Raw genomic sequence first — 24,911 nt, 5'->3', positions numbered from 1 at the left:
ATAGACACGAGTGACTTGTATAAGGTGAGGGCTGAGGGGTTCCCTCGGTGTGCATGCCTTTGGTGGAGCGATCCCCCATGCACCCAGCGCTGCCAATAAAGGGTACTTAGTCACTAAGAAATTTTGACTTCTTTCTTTAAATCAAGCTCATCCGGGAAACAAGTGCGGGGGGCGCCGCGGCTCCCGCCCGGCAGCGCAGAGAACCAGTTACCGCTAGCCGGCCACCCCCCTCCCCCGGCTGCCGCCAGACCGAGGCGCCGGCCACGTGACCCAGGGAGAGCGGGAAGCCGGCGGCGGGGCGGGGCCCGGGCGAGCTGCCCCCGCCCCTCTGCCTCCAGGGGCTGCCGAGCCTGCGCCGCAAAGGGTGCTGGGAGTTGTGTCCTCCCGCGGCACCCTTCGTCCTCCCCGACCGCGCTTCGCGCCGCCTAGGCGGCCCCTTGCCCCGGGGCTGGCCGCGCGGCCGGGGTGCGCCTTCCTCCGCCGTGCCCCCTCGCCCTTGCTTGTGTGTGGGGAGGGATGGGCAGACAAAGGTTCCTCACAGAACTACCAGCTCCCGGCGTGCGTTGCGCCCCAGGCAACTTAATGGGGGGGGTGGTGGGGTGAAGATGGCGGCTGCTGAACCGAGCCGGAGAGGTGGATGAGGTGAGTCTGGGGGAGCCAGGAAGCGGGCCGTTTACTTGTCTGCGCCTTCGCAGCCGTCTCTTTTTCTCGTTCGTCCGTTCTAGGAAGCGGCCTCTTTACTTGTCTGCGCCTTCGCAGCCGTCTCCTTTTCCCGTTCGTCCGTTCCCCTGCCCGCTCTCCACGGCTGGGAGCGAGGAGGACGCGCCAGATGGGCGGGCGCTGAGGGGGGGAGCGGGAGGCTGGGGCCGACGTGCTGCAGCGGCACCCCTCAGGGCGGTGGGGGCCGCGGGAGAAAGAAGCCTCAGGACATCGCCTCAGCCCATGACCCGGCGCCCCGCAGGCTGTCAGCGGGGCAGCCGGCCTCAGGTGCCCCCGTGGGCGCTGCTCGGCGCGGTTCCCGGGGGCGGGCTCCTCATCCCAAATGCTGTCCCGGCCCGGGGGCTTGCAGTAGCGAGCGGGACCTCGTTGCCTTTCCCCGGAGATGGCTTGAGGCCCTGCCGCCGCTGAGTGGTGCCTGCGTGACGCTCCTCTGGAGGTAGAGGCCTTCCACGAGTCTTAAGTCAAAACCTTGAAGTGGTCAGTCGTGTCTGATGTGGTTGGGCATACCTGTGGTAGCGGTGGGAAACCAGGGAAGCGGTGAAGGACTGTGGCTTTGGGATTTCCCTACGATGGACCATAACACAGTGAGGTATTGCTAAGCATTAACCAAACACAATGCAGATTTACACAAGGACTACACCGTGAGCTTTCCTAAATAGTCATTTTCTACTTTAAAGTTAATTGTGCAGCACGGAGCCATACTTTAGATGACTGAGGTGTAGGTTCACAAAACCTGTTACCAAGAACTAATAATAGTACAAATTCTTAAGCTGAATACATCTAGGAAGGTATTCTATGGCATTTTGAGCTGAGATACTAGGAGAAGATGCTAGCTTGGATTGAGACATCTCTCCGCTCTGTTGGCGAACTTGTGGAAAAGCCTGCAACTTAGAACCAGATTTGAATTCCTATGTCAAAATCAAGTTTGCTAGCACCGATGTTGTGCTTTGTAAAGCTACATGAGATGTTGCTGTGTAAATTGAATAGGTAAGCTAAAATGAGAGTAACGGCCAAGGCTTTGGCAAGATGCAGGTAGTCTGCTTCCTGAAGCCTTTGTAATGTGTTCAGAATAATTTGAAGTGTTTTCTTGAGTAACTTTATTATTCAGGGCATCTTGTTGGAAGACTCAGGGTATGGATTCTCTTAAGCATGTCTTAAAGTTTTCCTGAATAATTGATGGTTTGGGGATGAAATCTGGTTGTAGTGCCCTGATATCTGTAAAGGCTTATGCATAAGTTTTATTGGAGCCTTTTAGTAACACTTTGTATTTGCCTAAAAAAACGCTGGTAGATTTGGATTCATTTCAGATTCAGGAAAAAACTCACAAAAATGTGAATTCAAATACCGTTTGTAATTAAACAACTGTTTTCAAAATAGATATTTGTTTGGCATCCTGTTATGAAAATGTTTGCTGTTACTGATGAACAGTAACTTGTCTCTACTTCTGATCCAGCCTTCGGCAGGAGAAAAGAATAAACAAATTTTATAGTACATGCAAGTGGAAGGAGAGCTTAGAATACTAATCAGACTTGGCAATTGAATTTCAAGTATAACGAAAGGGGATTGCACTTCAAATTATGAAATCTAAATTGTAAAATACACAGCTTAGAAACAGCTTTGGTTGGTATTAGTGATTTAACTGCCCAGCCCACCTCTGTAGTGAACTAATTTTTGTAAAATTACTCTTTTATTTTTAAACCATTTTGAAAATACGTAATTTTTTTTAAGTAAAAGCAAATCATGTTTTCTGTAGTTGGCATAGAGCAAAACCTATTTATCTGATAGATTTTTAATGCACCACTGGTAACGTAAGTACCTAGGCATAGGAACATTGCTTTTAATTTTGCCAGTGAAATGGATATTGGGTTGAACTAGCCTTTGAGATGGTGGGAAGGGTTGCTAAGGAACACTTATTTAATGTGCAGGGTTTTTCTTGTCCTAAAACCATCTGCTCAAGACCGAATTCTCTTAAGGTGAGGCAGGACAAATGTCCTTTTAGGTACGCCTGTTTAGCTGAACGCTCTTCAGTGAGAGAACAAGATAGCCTTATTGATACAGCCAAGCTCCTCTATTGCATTGCTTCTCTACCCGAGAAAGCTAATTCAAAATAAAGTTAGCTACTTTAACAGAACTGCACTGTGCTATGTAATTCCATTTTATATTGCATTGTTTGGATTCTGGGAATATTAGTTGGAGCCTAACTGTCTATGAAATGAGCATGTGACTAATCTTGCATTGCACTGGCCATTTGCCTACCTTCAAAACTAAAGGTGTTGATTAATTTTTCACATAGGAAACATGAGTGGGGAACCAAGTGATGTAAAAACTTCATGTGCAGTGTATTTTACTTTTTCAGTTCATGACTGCCCAGTTTGGGTTGCCTGACTGTCAGAGGTGCTTAAACCTGTATTATTCTTTAGCTTAATTTGGAGGAATGAATAGGTGCCCAGCTGGCAAAGTCAAGTTGATCATTTATAGTGTTACATAACAGAGTAACATAATGGTGTGCTTAGTAAAAGAAAATAGTAAACCTTGGGTATGCTGACTTCTGTTTCTCTACCTGTAGCACAAAGATCTATATACGTTTTTCCATTTTAAGTCTTACAGAGATCTGTTGGTTTAGGGCAGAAGGGAAAAAGATGTCTGCTCTTCTGTTTGGCTTTTATGGAAGAGCCTTATGGAATCTTGTGATAATAAATAGTTTCTGCTTATAAACTATCCTTTAATTTCAGATCCCAGGTTAGTTAAAGTAATGAAAAAATTAATCACATGTAAGCATGTAACTGGAGGAAGAAGATGATCAGAACCAATAAGTTGAACAAAGTGTATTTTTTTTCCTGTGTTAGTGCTCCTTGAGTCAGATAGAACAATGAATTGACCTTGGATTTCCTTATCCTAGCCAAATTGCATAGACTCTCCATGAAACTAAATGAAAGTTTTTATTAAGAAAAATTATGTTTAGGTGTCATAGAAATGTTGTTCTGCCTTTTAAGGTACATTCACAAGCATTGCAGTTTGATTATAATTGTGTTTAGAATTATTATGATTATTATATCCTTAGGAAAACAAAATAACATTTAGCCCTCTGCAGAAAAGTAAACATGTCACTTACCTCTTTAATATCCAAGAGTCAGTTGCTTTGGTGCAGGAGATGTTATATAGGTACATAACATTCTTAAGTTGCTTCTGGTGGTCTGTCAGATATCACAAAATGACATGGAATATGTTTAAACAGGAAGTGTTAGACTATTTAGGAAACTAAATTATATCTCATGATTTGCCATACCTGTCTTTTAATTGTAGCCAAGTTCTACATCATCAAATTCTGGTTTTGGGTGTTTTTTTAACTCTGTCTTGCTATGTAGAATTTAATTCAATGACGAACAGCAGAGCAGACTCGTGGTGGGAAACTTCTTATTCTGTTTTAGTCTGTTCTACCTGAACAGATAGCAGCATCTGTGGACTAAACTTTACCCTAGGCCTAACAAGGCAGTGATTGAACACATGGAGAGGAAATTGTTTGCTCTGTTCTGCATACAGGAGCAAGGCGATCTCCATATTGAATTTTTGGCCCTGTTCCAGATCATAATATAATTAAAAATCCAGTAATTGATTTAAAAACAGAAGCAAGATTCTTCAGTTTGAAAACTTGACTTAGGGTTTTTTATACAACTTAACTCGTAATTTCTGCATTAGTATCTTCTAAAGTTAGTTGACTTTGCTAGCAATCACAGTGATAATGTTCTAGGAAAATGTATTGAATTCTGAATTGCTAGCGATGGTCAGAACACTCAGTTGAGTGTCTGGCATTTGACTCCCTTGAACCTCTCATCAGATTCTGCATTTATAATATGTAGTAAATCTGTCTTCTGTAATCTCTCAGCTAAATTCTTAACTACACTGTAAGTTAGAGAATTCATTTTTCCGTGTGTCTGTTGAACACCACAATCCACAGCACATGTTTCCTTTTATAAAATTATTCTGCTTCTAACTGTGTCCTCAGAGGGGGACATACAGCCTTCTAATAGGATAGGATATTTTAAAGAAATTACTTTGAAGCAATATTTTTAATCACAGCTGCTATCAGCAAATTGGAATCTGATTCTATCAGCAAATTGGAATGTGATTGAAATACATTGGAATATATTTAATGTGAATGAAAAAAGTTTGCTTTCAGTAATTATGAACATTGCTTTAGTGTGTGGTCATTAAAACAGTTTGTGACCAAATAAAATGTTTATTCTCACATTGTCAGTATCTGGAATTACTTTTTTTGGTGTACATATATAAGCAACTATTAGCTAAATATCTTTAATTTTTAAATTTTGTCCTTGAAAAGCAGCAACACTGTCTCTAACTGAGATTTTTTTGTCTTAGTTGTGAAAAGGTACATTTGCAGGAAGGTTGCATTTGGCGGTTAATAAAACCCAAATGCACAACTTTAATATAGAAACATCTTCAAATGATTTTCATTTTAATGCTAATTAATGAAATGTAGATTAGGCTATTTTTATCCCCAAAATAGATTCTTATAAGTTCAGTTGAGTTAATTATATGAAGATATCTAATTGCATCAAAAATTATTTGAGCAGCTATTGTTTATAGTAGTTTATAGTAGTTTATATTAGTTTATATATATATCTAAAAAAAAATCTGTCCTTTTTGATACCGGGACAAAAATGTCCTAGAAAGTGCTACAAATTTTTCAGCATCGTTTTTTTTGTATAGAACAGAAACCTTTCTCGGGCATTTTTAACAGAGAAGTGCTGTGATTTACGTTTGGAGTGTAAGTACCCTGTAAGGCTATACATCATTTAGCATCGTAAAGAGTGGCAGTTCAAGAAGTCATCCCAATGAATAAAGAGAAAAATGTTTACTCAGGCATCAAATGCAAGAACAGAATGACTACATTTCAAGAACTGGTGAAACCTACATAGAGTTTGGTCAGATAAAAAGATACCTGGGTTACTGTGGTAACAGCCTCTTTGATTTTGGAGCTGAAGACTGTCTTTGGTTCATTCTGTGTAAGTTACTATGCATATTTGGACGCAAATTATCTAAAGCTATTGTCTTGACTTATTTTTTTGTTTTCTTTATAGCTTATTATATTTTTGCATGATTGAGGACAGGATCCTGATTAACAATGCCTGGCAGTAAGTATTGTTACCTTAAGTATGTTAAGACAGTATTTAGGGGCGTTTACTGTAATGATATTTTCTTTGGGAGTTAAAAATCCTACCAAAATAAAAAAGGAACAAAATCCAAGTTATGATACCTGTTGTCATTTTTAAGATATTTAAGATGTCAATATTATCCAGCCTCTGCCTTTGTAAATCTCTGTATATTTTTCAAAGGAACCTAGTATGAGCTCTTCATTTTCCTCTTTGCTTAGAAGTTCACAGCTTAACATTGATGATTTTTGTGATTTAAAGTATGTCCTGAAATAGTTGTATTCAAAACCTAAAAGATGTTCTGATGTAGCTATAATCCCATCTTTGGAAAATTGCAAATATAGTTTATAGAAGAGGGAATTACTATTTAAGATATAAAGTGATAAGACTTAGAAGTTTTAACATTCAAAGTTAAATGAGATTTTTTGAGGCAGATGTTTCTAAGAATTAAGTTATTTACCTTGAAGAACAGCAAATTTCCCTAACACAAAGGCTCAAGTTATGGAATGTGTTACAATAGAAAACAGAAAAATAGGAAAACATTTTAGTTGGAATTAATACTATTTAAAAAAATCCTGCATGGTCTCTAGTAAAATTACTAACATGAGTCTTTGGATAAAGAAATCTTCATAAATTCAGTAGTAATCATACTGAGTGCACTTTATTTATAGGTTTGTAATGAATTTCACAAATGTTTAGTTTTCATGAGGGAATGCTTAAGTATTTTCTTTTGCAGTGACATAAGATTTGTAATAAGCTGTGGCTACTGGGTACTAAAAGTGTCTTACAGTAATTCTGTGTTGTGTTGTTTGAACCACTGTCATGTAAAATACCCTTACTGTAAGTATTTAGGTGTTTTCTGCTTTTGTGGTAAATAGTTGAAATTATTTCTCTCCAGAGACATGAGGTTTTTTAACAAAAAGGTGGCAATATGTATGTATTATGTTGTATATTTGCGTGAGAAGCAGCTGGCACAAACTGTTCCGATTACTGTGGTTCAACTTTTGTAACACGGTGAACTGCTGCTGTTTCGATTGCAGTGTTTAGTATTATTAAGGCCTCTAACATGGGACTTACTTTTGCTGTGAAGGAGTGTGTGGCTTTTTTAAACAATTAAACTGGAGAAGTAAGACTTGTTCTTTCTAAACCAGGTATGCTTATGTTTAGAGTCATTATTAACACTGTTTACCCTACTGCTTATAGTATCTGCATTACTACAGTCGGATGGAATGTAAAGGAGACCAAAAGAACTAATTGCAATACTTACCTGTAGAGACATTAAGAACTACGCAGCCATTTATTTTTCCTCTGTGTGTATTAATGGGCTTTTTAAGTGTATGGGTGAAGGGAAGGTAACCTAACAGATGCATGTGTATTCCAATTCTTACAAAATAACAGTACTTTCTTTATAGTTTCTTTCAAAAAAATTGTGTTGATAAGCTATGATTAGATTTTAATGCAAGCAACGATTACTTTGTGGCTAGCTGTGTTTATCAGTGAGCATAGCAATAGTCTTCAAGACTTCAACTTTGTTGCATGTGAAAAGGGAAAGCTTCTGCCTGCTTATTTAGGCTTCAGTAGAGATTGGACAGGATTCTTTTCAGAGCATAGTGATGAAACAGGTTGCTACTATTTAGTTTGAAATCTTAAAGTATTTGTCCTTGAAGTGTGAAAAACAAAGTTGTTTGTAAAGACTGGGATTTTTAATTTTTTTTTTTCCTTTAACATGGAGTTCTCTCATCCCACACAAGAAGTGTATTGAGCATCTTTTGGATTTTTTTTTTTTCCCCCAAAAAATTTTTCTGTCATGCTTCAATGAGTTCTTTATAAATGAAGTTCTTCATTAACAAAGACAGTTGTAGGGTCATGCACCTAGGGAGGAACAAGCCCATGCACCAGTACAGGCTGGGGCTGACCTGCTGGAAGGCAGCTCTGCAAAGAAGGCCAAAAAGGCCAATGGGATCCTGGGGTACATTAGGAGGACGGTGCCCAGCAGGTCGAGGGAGCGATCCTCCCTCTCTGCTCTGCTCTGGTGGGGCCACATCTGGAGTGCTGTGTCCAGTTCTGGGCTCCCCAGGTCAAGAGAGACAGAGAGCTACTGGAGAGGGTCCTGCGGAGGGCTGTGAAGATGATTTAGAGGACTAGAGCATCTCCCTGATGAGGAAAGGCTGAGAGAGCTGGGCCTGTTTAGCCTGGAGCAGAGAAGACTGAGAGGGGGGGATCTCATTAATGTCTACAAAATATATTAAGGGCAAGTGCCAAGAGGACAGGGCCAGGATCTTTTCAGTAGTGTCCAGCGACAGGGCAAGGGGCAGTGGGCACAAACTGCAGCACAGAAAGTTCCTCTGAATATGAGGAAGAACTTCTTTGACTTGAGGGTGGACGAGCTGTGGCACAGGCTGCCCAGAGAGGCTGTGGGGTCTCCTCTGGAGACATTCAAAACCTGCCTGGACATGACTGTGCAACCTGCTTTAGCAGGGAGTTGGACTATATCACCTCCAGAGGTCCCTTCCAACCCCAACCGGTCTGATTCCACAAAGTAAAACAATAATATCTAGTTAAAAGGAAAGTTTGATGGACTTCTTGGGTCAAACTTACCAACTCCCTCTTCCAGTCTTATCCTCATTGCTTTCCTGAGTCTCTGTATCAGTTCCAGGTAATATTTTACCCCTTTTTTGCAGTGCAGTAGTTAGGGAATGTCTAGGTCTAAAGGTGGTTTTGAAGGTCAGGAGAGGCCAAGATATGGTTTTATGGCAAGACTGGACAAAGAGACCTAGTCTTTCTGGGGATTTCAGCTGTTCCTAGAGACATTTTAGAAGTCAGTCTTGAAGTTATTGTACATGAAATGTTCACATGACTGTATACTTTTAATCTCCCTCAATATTAACTGTTCAGAAAATAGGCATGCCGTCAGAACTGGGATGTGGTATTGAGAGGGAGAGATGAACATAGTTAAGCAAAGGTAATGTTTTATTTACACTCATCTCAGTCGTGTTCTGATCTCTGCACTAGTTGTTTGTTACATATTGGATTATCAGATTTTCTGTTGATGTTGCTGTTTAGTGATCCCATTTAAGAATATGAGGATATAGTACTGCATTGAGTCCTTACTGAAATAAGGTTTTAGTCTCAATACAGTAACAGGCCATAAAGAGAAAAATTTCTATCTGCTCCCTTAATCTTAAGGTGTAGAAGTGCTTGGTTTTGACTAGCCATGGCAGGGCATTTGTGTTGACATCTAGTCTGTAGTGGAGGTGTAACACTATATACTTGCTGCAGTACGTGCACAGCCTTGCCAAAGCATTGCTTTTCCCTATATTCATTGTAGCTATGACTTTATAGTTCGTTTTGTGCAAATAATGTGGGCATTGATGCAGGGTGTACTTACAAACATGGTGTCTTTATCTGAAGTTGAAATGCAAGTTCTAAACTGTTGAGAAAGCAAATGTGCTTCCTCATTGCTGTTATGATACAGTAGGAGTAGACTGGTTTGAGTCATGGCTGCTTTAACTGATTTAGCTGTGACTTATCACAAAGAAATGGTGCATTAAAAGATTAATTGGCCCTTTTATTTAAGAACAAAACCAAAGAACTTGTAAACAGATAGCCTTTGCAGTACAGACTGTGTATTTTTCATTTGTCACAAGTGTGCTCTGTTTCCCTATCCAATAATTTGTCCAGATACTTTCAGTGAATGTACTTCTGTTATGGAGCATGTGTGGTTTTGATAGGTTTTCTTGGCTGCATTTGGGTTGAAATGTTACAAATGCTTCTGTTAGAGGAAAAAAGCATAGCTAAATCAGGTATCAAAACATTTGTTTAAGACACTTTTCTTTTTGGACATTATGTTCCAGATATTCACACTTAATCAGATGCCTGAAACAGTTTGGTAGATAATGAGTTTTTTCTGAAACAGCTAACCTACTTACTGGCTGTATTCCCTGACTTCAATTAATTATTTAAATTAAAGGCAGATTTTGTATAAAATGGGATTGCTTGGACTAGAAAAATTGTGTGATACAGGTGAGACCACCTGTTCACTATAAGAATGTACATACTTTTGGTAACTCTGATTTTTTTTTTTCTTCTTTATTCTCATTCTTTTCTCTTGTTATTACTTATGCCATTAACATAAATGTATCTTTGCTTTTCAAGGTTTTGTTAATAATGATCGTTATGTTAAACTGGTTTTAACTGCTGATTAGCAGGTCTTTATATGACTGACTAAATGGGCAAATTAGGAGAACAAACAAATAAAAATAAGGATTTTGACAAACATAATTTTCCCACATTCTTCCCTTGAAGTACTGCTGTGAAATGTGGTAATATGAACATCTCCTGTGCTATTCTGTCAAATATTTGCTAGTTAGAAAGGGACCATTCTGACTTAAGAGATACATGTGTTATATAGAAAATCTTCCATGGCATATCCTCCTCTTGTTACAGTGAAGTGACTGTTTTGTTAACTTCAGAATGCTTCTCCAAGTATGCTCAATGCATTGATTGCTTCTCATTAAAGTATGTAACATTTGGTTTCCTCAGCTTTCCAAACACCTTGTGTCTTTTTGCCAGTTGTCTTAGCAGAGACAGCTAGTCTGCAGTTGGTGTGTACTGGTGGCTCCCCTAGTTTGAGCTAGATGAAAGTAAATGGAACAATTGAATAGTGATTGTCAGTCTTCATTGTCCTTGAATGTTACTACTTTCAGTTAAGTTGCTTCATGGTCTTTAAACAAATAAACAACTCGCCCACCCCGCCCCCAACCAAAAAAACCCAACAAACTTTTAAAATTACAATTTTCTTTTTAAATAGAGGTTCCTTACCAAGTGTAGGAAGGAAAACAGCACTTGAAATGGAATTTGAAATGAGTGAATACTTAACTCCTGTTTAATGTTCTTAACACGTTTTAACAGGCAGATAATCTCCTCATTTTGCCCTCAAAACAGTTTTGGGAAATTCATTTATTTGCCTTTTGTAATTCTATTTTTGTATTCTGTATATAATAAGTAAGTAATAACAACATTGTTAATGAAAAGGGAAGATTTATTTCCCTGTGAAATACATTTCTAAAACACCCATGGTGGCTGGAGATTTAGTCCCAAATCTGTTTACCTAAATATTTCATGGGCTAAGCATCCTAATGTTTTTTAAGTGAAAATTAAGCCATAGTTCCAATTAATAACTTTCTCCAGTGTTTTTTATCTAATGCACTCTTTTTCCTCATCTGGAGTGTTTCTCACGTACCCTTGATGCTTTAAAACCCTAAATGGAACCTTCCACTTCATGAAGCATTTTTCATATATGCTTTAATTTCTTTTGTAGGCAGGTGAAACCCTATTATTTTTCTGACAGTATTGTTGACTACTTAGGACAGTGTTAAATTAAATACATTATAATCCTATAGAATTTTCAAATTTTGGCTGTTATAGAAGAGTTACATGGGGGAGTATCTCAAATCATTGTCTGCTGCTTGATCCTAGTACCTTAGGAGGATGAGAAACACAAGCAGCCCTGTATCAAGTCCATCTTTTGAATACTATCCTAACTACTGCAGGAACTTGAAAAACAGCTGCCAAGGGTATGTCATAGTTGGGCTTCCTTTGGCTGTTTGCCATTTGTTAGACCTTGGCCAGTAAAGAAAAATAACTATTTCAGTGTATCTGTAACTCCTGTAACACTGTGGTTACAAAATATGTAATGGATTCTTTACGAATTAATATACAATAAATGCTTTCAATATGTAAACACAGATCTATTTTTTTTCCACCTGATTTTTAGGTGATTCTTTTTTCTACAATGAAAAGAAAAAGTAGTAACTTCTCTAAATGTATCCTTTGATTAAGCTAAGAAAAAAACAAACCACTGGAACTTTTAGCTAGAAAACTGTAGGTCTTTGTAGATATTTATTTCACTCGTGATACTCTAAGCAACTTCGTGTGCCAGTGGGGTGGCTGCTTCCACATTCTTTAATGAATCCGCATGGATTTCTTTAAGACTTCTTAATTTTGAACAAGTGTTCGTTCTTTTGTGTTCTGTTAGCTGCTAATTCATTCTATGTACACATCATTCTAACCCCATTTGGGAAAGTTAATGTTTAGGAGCAGTTTTGTAGAAAGTGAAAATCACCAGTCTAAACATGTTGCAAATAATTCCTAGTAACATCATTAACATTGTTCTTTCTTTCATTCCTTCCATTTGTTTTGGAACACTCTTCTGTGTGGCCAAGAAATGAACAACTTTGTTTCAACCATTCCTTGTCAAAACCTGAAGAGTTTATTTTTTCAGCTGTTGTCATATTTATGTGTGCGCAATCTGGATATATAACATAGAAAATCAGATGGTTTAGAAATTAATTTAATTCTGTCCCCATCAAAGCTTTTGTGTGCTTTTAAACTGTACGTGGACAGTTCACTGAATGTTCAAATGTAGTTTAATAATTTTTTCAGGTTTTATTAAAATATGGCTATCATTGTTATTTACAGAAATCACTTTGCAACTGGTTTTCCTATCAGTCGATTAACCTTCATGTGCAGCATTGTTTGCTATTGATTTCTCAATCATGGGACGAAAGGGTAAGGCTCATGCTGATTATGCATGCAAGTGTCCTATTTTTTTGTGCATGACAAGAAAGATATATTGATTTGTTGGGGGGGATTAAGTTTTCCCCTATGTGGAAATGCATGTCTCTATGGAAATACCAGGGTAAGCTGCTTTTAAAAATATTTTGGCCTTCCTTTTACATGGTATATGGACTTTCTTTCCTGTCATTTAGGGATCCTCAGTGGCTTTCTAGAGAATTGGGTACCTTGTGAATTGCTGAAGTTGGAAGTTAGCTGTGTACATAACTCTTGGCTTTCAAAGAGTGCTGTTTCATTTCTAGAAAGTTACATTATTCAGGATTGATTTGTGCAGGAATTAAGACATGAATGAGTAGAAAGTTGGGGTTGGTAGATGAATGAGACTCTTCCTTATCTACTAACTTGTAGATTTCAGCTAATGATCGCATCCAAAGATGAGCAGTTCCAGATTTTGCTGTTTTGAAGATGTTTAGCTGTACAGCCAAAGTTCTGCTTGATTCTGTATTCTGGAGTTTGTATCTATGAAGTATACTAGCAAATTTGTAGCTGATGTGTTCAAGGGAATGACCTATGACTTTTACTGGTTACCCAGCTGGCTCAAATAGTACAAGCCTTTTGGTACCCATGTAGAGGTGAGCATGAAGTTTTCTAACATAAGCGACATCATAATTGTTTACATTTCAGAAGTTAAAACAGTTACAGAATTGTTGTCTTGACAGATATATTTAAGAATCTTGAGACTAGCAAGTCATTTGTAATCTAGAAAACGTAACACTTTGCCTAAGGTCAAGATATAAAAAGCAAATTAATTAGATCTGTTGATGGTGTACTTGCTGTTTTCTTGAACAGAAGTTTAAATCAGTAAATGTATTTGTGTAGAGTGAATATTGCAGTGGTCTGACTTGCATGCTTTTAATTGAGAGCAGAGGTTTCATTGGCAGTAAGGAACTGTCTAGCCTTTGATAATTTGCATGTGGAAATAACTTAGCTCATGAAGTGAATGCTACTGAAGTACTGGTATTTTGTGTTTAAGAACTTTAGCTTCTTTCAAAATATTGAACTGTTTTCCTAAACTGGAAACATGGTAGTAAGAATCTTTTGTAAAGATGTGCAAAATCCCCAACAATTATGTGCGAAAAGGTAAATATTTGATTTCAAAATAAACTTTTTTAGTTCTTTTTAAATTCAGTGGCTTTTTAAAAAATAAATTTGTAAAGTGTAAAGTCTGAATAGAATACTAGATCCTAAGATTTTAAAAAAAAGATAGTGCCTGTATAACTCAGCCTTTCTTTTCACGTCCAACGAGATCTGTTAAACTTCTCAGTCCTTCATTTTTCAAGAGCACAATTGTAATTCAATGTTGTACTTGAACAGGGTACGGTATTTTGCTGATTAAAGTCTGTACTTTGTCTTGAAATGGATACCCTGTGTCTTTAATTGTGGTTGAGAATGCTTACTCATGCTTTAGTAAGAGCATGAATAAGGAAATTTCAAGTTAGCTATATCATCATACTAAATCAGTACTCCTCCCTGATACTTTCGTAAAGCTGTTAATAGGTAAGGAAATATGTGAAGATAAATCTTCACAGATATTTTGTTGGTGTATTTCTGTAGTTCTAACATACAGAATAATTTATACAATTAAAACAGATTATCAAATTTTCATTAAAATAGGACATAACTGGTTAATGATTAGAAAAGGACTTAAAGATGCTGATACCCTACTTTTGAACTTCATAGGTAATAAAATATGAATAGTTACTAAATTATAATTTGTCTGATGTGTTTGAGCTAGCGAGTTCTCGCCCTGTAATAAATGCAGGGCAAGCTGTATCCAAGATTTTTTCTGTGTGTGGATTTTTTTGAATGAGTTTGTGATCTGTTATTGACGCTAGTTTAGATGTGAGCTTAAAGTTCTTCAGAACTGCCAGAACATTATTTTTACAAATTGAATCTGATGTTGGAGTTGCAGCATGGTGAGAAGTGCTGGTTGTGGGGAAGGGTACTTGGCTTGCGCTAGAAATCAATGAGCTGGTATGCAATATTCCATTTTGTAAATACTTTCTGGGAAATTCAAACAGGTAGGTATAGACACAAACAGGGTACTTGATTGGTGAGACTTGTACAAGAATTTTGAGTTCTTAAGCTTATCTATCTTCTGTGACTCTTTTTTCAAAGTAACATTACAACATTTTTGTTCAGCATTTTATTTTTCAGTAATGTCAATACAATTTAAACACTGTTGCTGGACAGTAATGGATGTTTTGTTCTGTTTTGAGCCCTGTGTATGTGCCTCAGAAGAATTGCTGCACTTGGTTTTCTCAAAGCAGATACCACACTATGGTTCCAGATTCACAGAAGAGTTTTCATTCATTCCCTTTCTTATATTGCTTTCTATGCACAACATGTAACTGTGGGGGAAATCAAAATTATGTAAGGTAGTATTGAACTACTTGTACACAGAAAGTTTTCTGTTTAATTAGGAAATGTTTTTCAAAAATCGTGTATATGTACTGAGGTCTATAGCTGAGTGTGCTCAAATGAGGGTAAAGCTTGTTTTTGAAGCTCTGGGCATGCTTATGTTGGCATTTGGGGTTTTTTTTAACAGAAAAAAGGAATAATGTAGAGCAACATACTCTTATGTGCCCTATATATAGTTCAGTGGTTTACTCTGAACTAGCTAAAATCTAGTTCCCTGGGCTAAACCTTCCCACTGCATTAGCTTTGACGCTGCCAGAAAGGCAGCCTGTGAACCTTTGCTTCCTCATCTTCAGGGCTTTTAATCATCACACAAATGCTGTTTTCGCTCCCAGAAAGCTTCTCATGCATTGTTTTTCTTCATGCAATTCAAGTGACAATGTGGTACCTGTTCCCTGATCTGTTTCAGCACTGTGCATTTGGGCACGGCACCATTGGGCAGGAGTGGGGAATTTAATCTTCCAGCCTAGATACTGCTGTCATAGGATACCTGTGATAAAGAGGTGACGTAACTGTTCCAAGCATCCTTTTCCACTGAGGAAGAAGACGGGCAGCAGCATAAGCATTACCAGTGCAGCTGTGTTCCTCCCTCATGGATTGGAAGAAAACAAGCTGCATCATCTTAAAGTTGAAAAAGTAGCAGTAGTCAGGAAACTTCATCATCCTTCTCTACATTGAGATTTTTCATTGCACAAAGTTTCCGGTGTTTATCACCCTGAGAAGACTTGCAGCCCTGAGCACTTGGTGACCATTTACTCATTAGTTTGAAGTGAGCTTGTCTTCTGTAGGGTGGAAGGTGGTCAAAGTTTACCAGTGTCATCCTTCAAGCTCTCTGCAAATAGTGTAAATGTGTAGTATTGACAAAATCTTCGTGACCTTCCAAAAGCAGGGAGTGTTTGACACTGTTCCGTCTGTTGCTTTGTGTAGGGAAGCCACAGGTTCAAAACCAGAAGAGGCTGCTATGTAATACAGATTTCAGTTGATCAGCAGGGTAGATCTTTAGATATTTTGGAAACTTTCCCATGTATCGGGAGTCATTCCAGTTTCTTTCCTGACTCTGACCTTGGAATCAAAACATCTGCTGAAAGGCAGAACTTTTCATGGTGTTTGGGTGACCATTTGTGTTCGAAGAGATGCTAAGTAATCCATGTGTGCTACTTGCATAAGCTTGAGACTTTAAATGTACCATTAATTGTAACGTTGCCACATTTACAATGGGAGCTTGTGTAATCTGCAGTATCACTGGGAGATGGTTGGCTTTGCTTTGGCCCCTCCTTAACAGACTACCAATGTACCATGTCGTAATGTTCTGCCTAGAGTTTTGTCCATACCCATGCTCTTGTCCCAGCTTCCTGTTGATGCCTTCCTCTTCCTCTCCCCTCTCATCCTCAAAATACACATGTATACAAGGGGTGTTGCTTTAAAAGCAATGGCTTAATCCACATGAAATCCTGTAGGGAAACAGAAGCGAGCAGCAAGTGTTAAAATAACTTTCTTCCTTTCTGAGAAAGAGGGCTGTGTCCAGTAATCTATGAGGAAATGCACTGGAACAGGGAGTGTGGACAATGTAGTTTAGAACTTTTAAAACTAGAACTGGGCATGGGAAGAGTGGCATGGAGAAAGTCCCTGTTGGCTGTCTGCCTTGCTAGCTGGAGCTGGGACTGGGAAGAAAAGGTATGACCAGCTTGAGCATCTGGCAGGGATTCTGTAGCCTATGCTTAAGTAGCAGTCACCAAAGCTTACCAAGGTATTTAGTCAAGTATGTGTATTTTTACTTGTAGTTGGCCTACCAGATCAGAGGTATGGTTTGAAAGCTCCAGAGGGAAACAGTGACCCTTTTGGAATAGTTTTGCCCCTGGCACCCCTCAAGAGCTGCTTGTTACTGACCTCTGGCCTCCCTGGAGATCGGCCGTGTGGTATTTGTTCTATTACCTTTCACCCATGCCTTCCATAGTGTATTTCCTTCAAGCACAGTGTCCATCTCAATCCTGAAGTGCTGCGGCATCTTGTGTAGGACAATCTTCCATGATACGTGTTGTTCCCTACCTTCAACAAAGTGGGAACGAGGTGGTAGGGGAAGTGCAAATGTTGCAGCCCCCTTCCTCAGTAAAGCAAGTTTGTCGGCCTTTGCCTACAAAGGTTACAGCATGCTTACCTGTCACCTGCAGCTGTGAGGTGTTCAAGGATGCAGTATTCTGAAAATTGTTTATCTAGGTTAGAGAATAGTTTGGGGTCAAGGTGAAGCCAGGCTTTGAACAAAATAGACTGTCTGGTACTGGGAGCTTACTTCTATGCCAGGGTCATCAGTGTACTGGGGAGATTCTGTTCACCTGTACCTACTGATCTTGGGAGGAGCCAGGCATTTGGACAAGGTGGGACAGATGAAAGTATTCCTGTTAAGCAGTGGGAGTAGGGAGCTGCTGTGATAATGTCAATCCTTCCTTACTTTTTCATTCTGAATTAAATAGTAGGTAAACAATATCCTTCTGGCTCAGTGTGTTACTGGGTGAGGCCTTAAGTATAGTGGTTATTCTGTCAGTGTTTGTTATAAACCTGCTCCATGCTCTACTGCTTGTCTGGATGGAAGAATAATGCCAGTTCATGTACTTCAGAGATTACGCAAAACACTATGAGCCTCCTTTTCCCTCCCCTTCTTCTTTAGTCCAGTAGTTTGCTCATGTCCCCATCTTGAAACACCTTGCTATGAAATCAGTATTTATTTAGAAACAGGAGTATTATGACACAAAACCTCTCTCTTTTTTTTTTATTTTTTCTCTCCTCTGGGTTTATCACCTAGAATTCATTTACTGACTGTGAATCCAGTATTGAAAGCAGGAATGGAAGTTGGAGTTTACCCCATTTTTTTTTTACCATGAACAGGTTATCAGTGCCAGCTGTGATGGAGAGGGGTCAGGGAGATTTACGGAGATGTGTCTTTCCAAGTGTCTTCTGAAATTGGAGTGACAAAATTTCCTTTTTGTATTGCTTTAGTGATGAGAAGTAAATGACCTTGTTATAGCCGGCTTAATAGGAAGATAAGTAAGGACAAGAACTAAGAAGCAAAATTCATAAGCCGTAGAACTTCTTTCACTGGAACCAGATTAATTTTAGATATTCTTAATGCTGTATTAAAAATAGTGCTGTTTACTGTCTCAGAGTAGGAAAGGAGGAGGTGGTGTTGAAGAGAACAGAAGTGAGCAAGTAAAACAAAGTTGCTATGTGAGAACAACAAAGGTGCAAGGAAGAAGAGACAGTATGGAAACACTGCAGGCGGTGGAGCTTGTGAAAAAGAATGCAACCAGAGAACTTGATGTAATGAAGAACTTCCTTTTAATGGATTAGAGGCCTTCAAAAGGCACCATCCCAAAGATAATACCTTCCCTGGGGATAATTGCTACTGGTTCTGAAAAGAATACTTCATTGAAGAAGCTTAGTGGTAAGCTTTGGTTCCCCTCCCCCCGCCCCTACTTCATGTAGCTTGACATGCATTGTCATTCCTCCTTTTTACAAAAAGTTTATATTCAGATTATTTTTGCATGCTTTCCACTGTAACATGCTCTGCATCTCCATGTTTCATGATTCAAATATAGAAGAACATACCTTAAAGTCCTATGACACGAGAATTATTACAGCTTCACTGTAAGAATTAAGTTATAGGGATAAAGTTGTTTGTTTTTTTCATTTGTTTCAAATTGAGCACCAAAATAATTTTGAAAATAAATGTAAAATTGTCAGACTTAGGTAGTGGATGGAATTTTCCATGTTAGCTGTTACTTAGCTTTTGCTGTCTTAGGGCTCAGAAGTTCATGTCAAGATGAATATTGTGTTGTCAAGACAGAAATTTCATCTGCATGTTGGACATTTTCTTTGCTGCGTTTTGGTGGAGGCTAAAACCCAGCTGTTCAGAAGTCATGTAGCAGTAGGGTGAGAGGTGGAGGAGAGGCTTATCTGGAGGATGGGACTTCATCCTAAGTGATGAGAGCCCTCTGTTCTCTCTGGGAGTGCATTACAGGGACATTGCAGTGGCTGATGAGTGTGTCCTTACAGCAGTTGTTCTTTTTATAGCAGGTTGAAGAATATTTTTAATTAACTCCCTTATATGGCCAGAATAATTTACCTGTTCTAAAACATTTGATGTGTTTTTCATAGTGGAAGAGGAATGCCCTTGAAAATAGTTTTAGTTCTGAATTAATGCATCAGCTGATATTAACAGTTCAAAACTAACTGGGTATTATTTTATGCACTTTGGGTATTTGAAATAAATTTCTCTTTGTTTACATTCCTCATCTCAGATATAGAAAAATAAGTAAAATGAAAGTTTAACATGTAAAAGTGAAGTACTCAATTTTTACAGTTATATTCAAGTACATTGAGCAACCAAATGCAATTTTAATATTGTTTCTTGATATTAGCAAAAAATGTGTTTATCTGTAGATTCAAACTTTTGTATTAATTAATTTTTTTGATAGAACAAGATTGTTTTAAAAATCCTGGAAGACAGACAATAAAGATATGGACTATCAGATCCAAGCTTGGGATGTAACAAAAATATTTAGTGAGTGAACGTGGAATCTTGGTTCAGGTCGTTAATGTTCTGCAAACAGTTGACAACAATATTAGACAGCATTACAAATTTTTGGAAGACATTCTAGCATTAGATAAGTAATGCAATCCACTTGTTTCCTGTTTTGCTAGTTTCTGATGAAGAGGAAAATAATCTGGAAGTTTTAAACTTGGTGGGCAGAACTTGGTGATTTATGCTTAAAGTCAGCTTGAAGGTGGTTTTTTTTCTGTAGTTTTGTATGACTAAGAAGTAGCAGTTAATAATCAGGCAAACTCATTTGACATAAAACTTTCTTGTAATGTGTATTTTTCTAATTTGCACCATAGGGTTTCTTTAGTAAACTATGTGGTGACAGTTTCTGAGCAGCTCGGTGTTTTCTCTGAATTTATTTGCAGTGAATGCTAGTTTATTAGCCCTGGTCTCTTAAGTTTAGAATTGGTGTGGTATTTGTTATTTAGTGGAAATTATTAGTTGTGAATTTTATTAAAAACAGTGCCTTTTAATTTCCAGGGCTTATAAAAATATAGATATGAAACCCCTGTATTTGTGTTACCCAACTGGATGTAATGCAGGAAGCAGAACAATAAAGTGATGAGAAGTAATGAGAAGCTAGAAAGTAACTTGAGAATTGCTTAACTGAAAATAATTTCTACCTGATATGTCACAATCCTTGTGAGTTAGGATGTTGAAGATTTAAATTCTGTGATCCTTGCTTCTTAAATCCTGAAGTATTAGTAGAGATAATGTTAATTTCATTAATCTAATAATTTTCAAAGTGCTTCTCTAATCTTAGGAGGGCGAATCCCTTCTGTTTAAAAAGCCTTTTTGGTCAGCAGCTTGCACTAAGCAATTTTTTTTCTGGCTGTTCTTCAGTAAGATCAAGTGAGAATGTTTTGCTAAAATATTTATAACTCTATGGTGATATGTGGCAGCTGACTGAGCACAGTTTTTTCTGAAACCATACTGATTTTTTTTCTTCTGGTCACAGAAATAATGAACTGTGGTTCAGAGGAAGTTGAAGTAATGAAATTGACTCCGAGCAGTTTCATTCCTTGAGCTGTGACCCCATGTTGACAATGTATCTTTTTATGCTTTTTTCTTGTGCCTGGCCTTGTTAACAGAATTTGATACTGAAGTTTTTCACGTGTTTGGTAGCTTTATGTAGATGTCACAGAGCTAATCAGATAAGCGTACAGTATTGCAGAGCCCTCATGCGAAGGAACTGCTTCTGTGCTAGTGTGAGAGAGCAAATTTCTGAAAAAGGATAGAGTACCTGGGGAGTGAAATCATATCCAGGATGAGGCAGTATGTTCAAGTTCCAACTGTTGAGCAAGAAAAAGCCTATGATTATAATTCTGCTTTTGAACCAAGACCATGTATGTGTTTGGGTAGGTGAAATTACCATTTTCTGATAATGTGAACTGTTTCTTCTTACTGCTATTGTGTAGAATAAATGTGTGTAAAAAGAAGTACGTGTACAGCTGGTAAATATGCATGGTCTTGATGTATAAAATGCAGATTACAGGATGATTTTAGCAAAAGAGAATATACATGTTTAAACTTATAAAGTTCCGCTATTGGAGAAATAAATAATAAGGATTTTAAACCTTTTACCTTGATTGACATGTTAACAGTATGTACTTCTCTGTAGATACTGCTTTAACCTTTATATTTTCTTGTATAAAATGACATGAAGATGTCTTCATGGGGAAACCATTAAACTGGAAATTTTGCCTGACACTGAAAGGGAATTGTCGTTGGGTTTTTGGTCGATAAATCTGCACAAAATGGAACAAGTTATTTTTTACCTGGCTTAGTGACTGCATTCTTTAGACCTGCAAAACAGGTTGTTTCTCTGAATTGAATGTATTTATTTGGATCAGCTTTTATCTGGGTTAGGTTTGTATCCAAGAATGTATCTGTTTTCAATTGCTCAGCTTTTAACCATCTTTTACAACATTCATCTTTTCTGGTCTATATAGTGATATGTTCCTTGATTTTGGTTTGGTTTTTTAAGTCTGATCTATTTCTAATGTTTGTTGTTAAGACTTGATTTTTGTGTGGTGTTTTCAATATTTATATTTTTAATAAAAATGCTATTCCTATGTTTTTATTTATCTTTCCTGGTTATATCAAAACACTGAGCAATGATCTGTAGTTTTTTCCACAACCTGTCTTGTGGCTGTTAATTGTTTGGGTTTTGCTTTTGGTTTTCTTTTTTTCTGTGTTCTTTGGAGAGCCTGTCAGTTTGGGGTTTTTTTCTGACAGTGTTCTACTTAAATTTCTCTACTTAAAATATCTTTGATGGCTGAAAGCTTTAACAGATTAACTCTTGCTGTCTGATACTTGAATATTCTGTTTAATTTAGGAAATTATTTTAATTACATTAACATACACATTAATTTTATTTTTGTATTTTGATGATAAGAGAATTCTTTGAAAAGTTTGGTATGTTTGGGGTTTTTTCTTTTTTTTTTTTTCTTTTCCATATAAACTGTGCTGTAATGAAGTACATAGCAATGCAAAGATACTACTGAAAATCCAGGATGGGGAGAAGAGAAAATTTTTGAATCTTACGCAATGTACTTATTGTTAGGCTTTTTTTTTTAATGTCAAAATTCACTGTGTGCCTTATGTTTGAAGAGCAGTATTTGAATGATACTGAGTTTCCATTAACTGAAACCATCTGGTGAGGCTGCCTGGATGAATTGGTGCTGTTACCTGATATTCTTTTATCCTTCTCAAAGGAGCAACTGTATCCAGGGTTTAGGTTGAATTTATGTAATTAACAAGGTTCTAAAACAGTGTTTGAAGATCTAAATGGTTCTTTGCAAGGATTTTTTTCTTCTATCACTTAAAGAAACAGAAACTAACTCTAAAAGTATTTTACTTGCCTCTGTCTTGCCTATAATATTTTACATATTTTTTACTCTTAGTATGTGATAGCTGTAGCAAAATAATTTACTGCAGTTATTGTAAGAATACTTTGTGTACTTAGTAGTAATCAAATATACTGTTTACTTTGGACCAGTGTTAGAGGTTCAGAAGGTTGAAAATCAAGTAGGAAGACACAAGTACAAAGAGTGTTGAGCCAGGTACAGAGCTGCGTACATAACTGAAGAAACATTTCACAATATTAGGTCTTGTTTTCTTGGGTTTTGATGGTTTGTCTTGAGTGTCTCAATCCTGAGTGATATACTAGACACTAATGAAGTACTCCTTTCTTACTATGATTTTATTTACTTTTAAAAAGTTACACAATGTTGCTCTCTAAAGAATATTTTTGTACAAGTGTCTAAATTACTTCAGTTTTAAATCAAGTAGGTTTTTAACCTCTTGATACCTATGTTTTCCCAAGACATACAAAATAGCTTTGATTTTAGCTACTTTGTACCTGCACCTTTTATGTAAACATAGATTTTTACATTGGTTAGACCTCTGTGAGTAGGGGATGTCAACAGGAGTCATATGAAGAACTTGACAGTAGTAACAAATTACTGTTTCACACAAAAATTCTTAGTATTTACAGTTGTTTATTCCTTGAATGTTTCTGTTTTCATAGTTACATATTGAAGTTGTATGTCTGTGTTCCTCTTATTGGTGATATGTCTCTAATGAACTGAGCTAAAAGACCACTGAGAACTTAAAGTGTGATTTTAAAATCATACTCTATTCAATAATTGTTTTTGATTAAATAAATTGCAAGAATTAAGTTGTCAGACTATGAGCAGAATTAATTTTTTTGTCCAAAAGACAAGTAGTGTCAGAAAACAGGTGGAATGGAGGGAGAATGTGCTCGTGTAGCGTCTTGTAATAAAAACAAGTACAGCAGGGGAAGTCTTTGTCTTGAATCTCCCAGATGTTCTGATAAATATGATTAAAACCAACTCAGGTTATATCTTAAGTAAAGAAATACAAATCCTGATATATTTGTCTAATACTTCTTCACAGCCTGAGAAATTTGCAGATAAATTGCAATCATCAAAGTCACTGGCAAGATACCCTTTATTCTTTTCCCTGTTTTGATTAACAATAAAAGCTGCTGCAGCTTTTACTATTTTTAGCAGAGTGTTTTAGGATTTTTTGGAGTACATAAATGAATACTTTTAATACAGTGTTTGTAAGATATTTAGTTACTCTGAATGCTCTACGTATTGAGATTTGAAAGACCAGAAAGCCACTGATCTGCATGCATACTGAATATTATTATTCAGTTTACTATTTTCTACATAGTGGCTCTTGTACATCAGAGCTGCTTTAATGTTGATCTGAGACCTAACCTGTGAGTTACTCTAATAATATGTCCACTGAAACATGTAAAAACTCATTTGTCAAAACATTTAAATTCCTTGGGAATAAATCTGTACTTAAAAACAGTTGGACTGATATCTAGAAACTTTTTTATTTTCTTTGTGTGCTGAGTTTTAGTTTCGGGTGCTATTTTTTGGTATAAACTGGAATTCCTCTAAAGTTTTAGCAGTCCTGAGTGCTAGGAAAATCAAACCATACTTTGTAGGTTTCTATCTTTTTAGACCAGGCAGTATGACTCTTTAAATGAACAAAAATGCAAGTTACATGTATGGTTCTGATTATCTTTGTATGAGTATGGTATTAGTAGTAGAGTGGAAATGAGGAAAATTCTTTTCTCTATTTCAAGTGACAGTCTCTTGTCCAATGCCTAGTAGAATAGTGGGAGAAGGAAGGGAGAGCTTGTTTAGTATAATGTGGTTTATGTTGCTTTACATGGGTGCCTGTAAAACAGAAGATTTTGCAGTTGACTTTTTCGGTAGAAGAGTGAACATAATGCATGTATAGATACGTCTTGAAATGATTGTTCAGAATGAAGATAAAACAGCACGTGAAGTACCCTGGGTTTTATTAATACTAAAGTTTTAAATGTCTTGATTTTTCTACATGTTTTTGAGTGTGGCTGGATGAGAGGTGCATTTCTAGTGCCCAAGATGCTTGCATATTTTGTCATGTGTTACGTTATAACAGTAGTTCTGCTTACTTGACTTGTCAGTCATTTTCAGTTACCTTCATTTTGCTTTATGCTGCTAGTAACAAGCAGCTGAATTCACTATCTTTTTCCTCCTTGCTTGTCAACTGTTTGCTTCAAATGAAAATACTGGAGTTCCTAAAACTTAATTCTAAATGCTGTTGGGTAAATCTCTCTGCAGGAGTGTGCTGTTGCTGTGCTGCTTTGCGACCTCGCTACAAGCGTCTGGTAGATAACATATTTCCTGAAGATCCAAAAGTGAGTGATGATTTTAAAATTTTAAGGGATTGGCATTTGAAAAATTCTAATAGTAACTAATGCTTTAGCAATTTTTTTTCTTTTCTATTTTAAGATTTTATGGAAAATTCTGCTTTAGCACTTGATAGCTTTAAAAGCAGGTAGC

The 24,911-nt window shown here is 37.4% G+C and overlaps 1 protein-coding gene across 6 annotated transcripts in view; it reads left to right on the top strand.

The window, feature by feature from the left end:
- The first annotated feature begins 388 nt into the window (after positions 1–388).
- EFR3A (EFR3 homolog A) overlaps positions 389–24,911 on the top strand; it is an 86,237-nt gene continuing 61,714 nt past the window's right edge. For 2 of the 6 annotated variants that reach the window (XM_037379300.1, XM_037379299.1), the window contains exon 1: positions 24,690–24,766. Coding sequence is in view for 3 of the 6 variants with exons in the window: in XM_037379301.1 (XP_037235198.1) it covers positions 12,449–12,461; positions 24,690–24,766 (90 nt within the window). In the remaining 3 variants the exon portion in view is untranslated. Of the gene's footprint in view, positions 643–1,290; positions 1,310–5,819; positions 5,874–12,371; positions 12,462–13,078; positions 13,100–24,689; positions 24,767–24,911 lie in introns of those variants that run through there. The other 4 variants (XM_037379301.1, XM_037379302.1, XM_037379303.1 and 1 more) reach the window with 4 other exon arrangements.

This window comes from Falco rusticolus, chromosome 3 (genome assembly GCF_015220075.1).
Source record: "Falco rusticolus isolate bFalRus1 chromosome 3, bFalRus1.pri, whole genome shotgun sequence".
In the NCBI taxonomy this organism is placed as follows: domain Eukaryota; kingdom Metazoa; phylum Chordata; class Aves; order Falconiformes; family Falconidae; genus Falco; species Falco rusticolus.
This window is presented reverse-complemented; position numbering and strand designations above follow the sequence as displayed.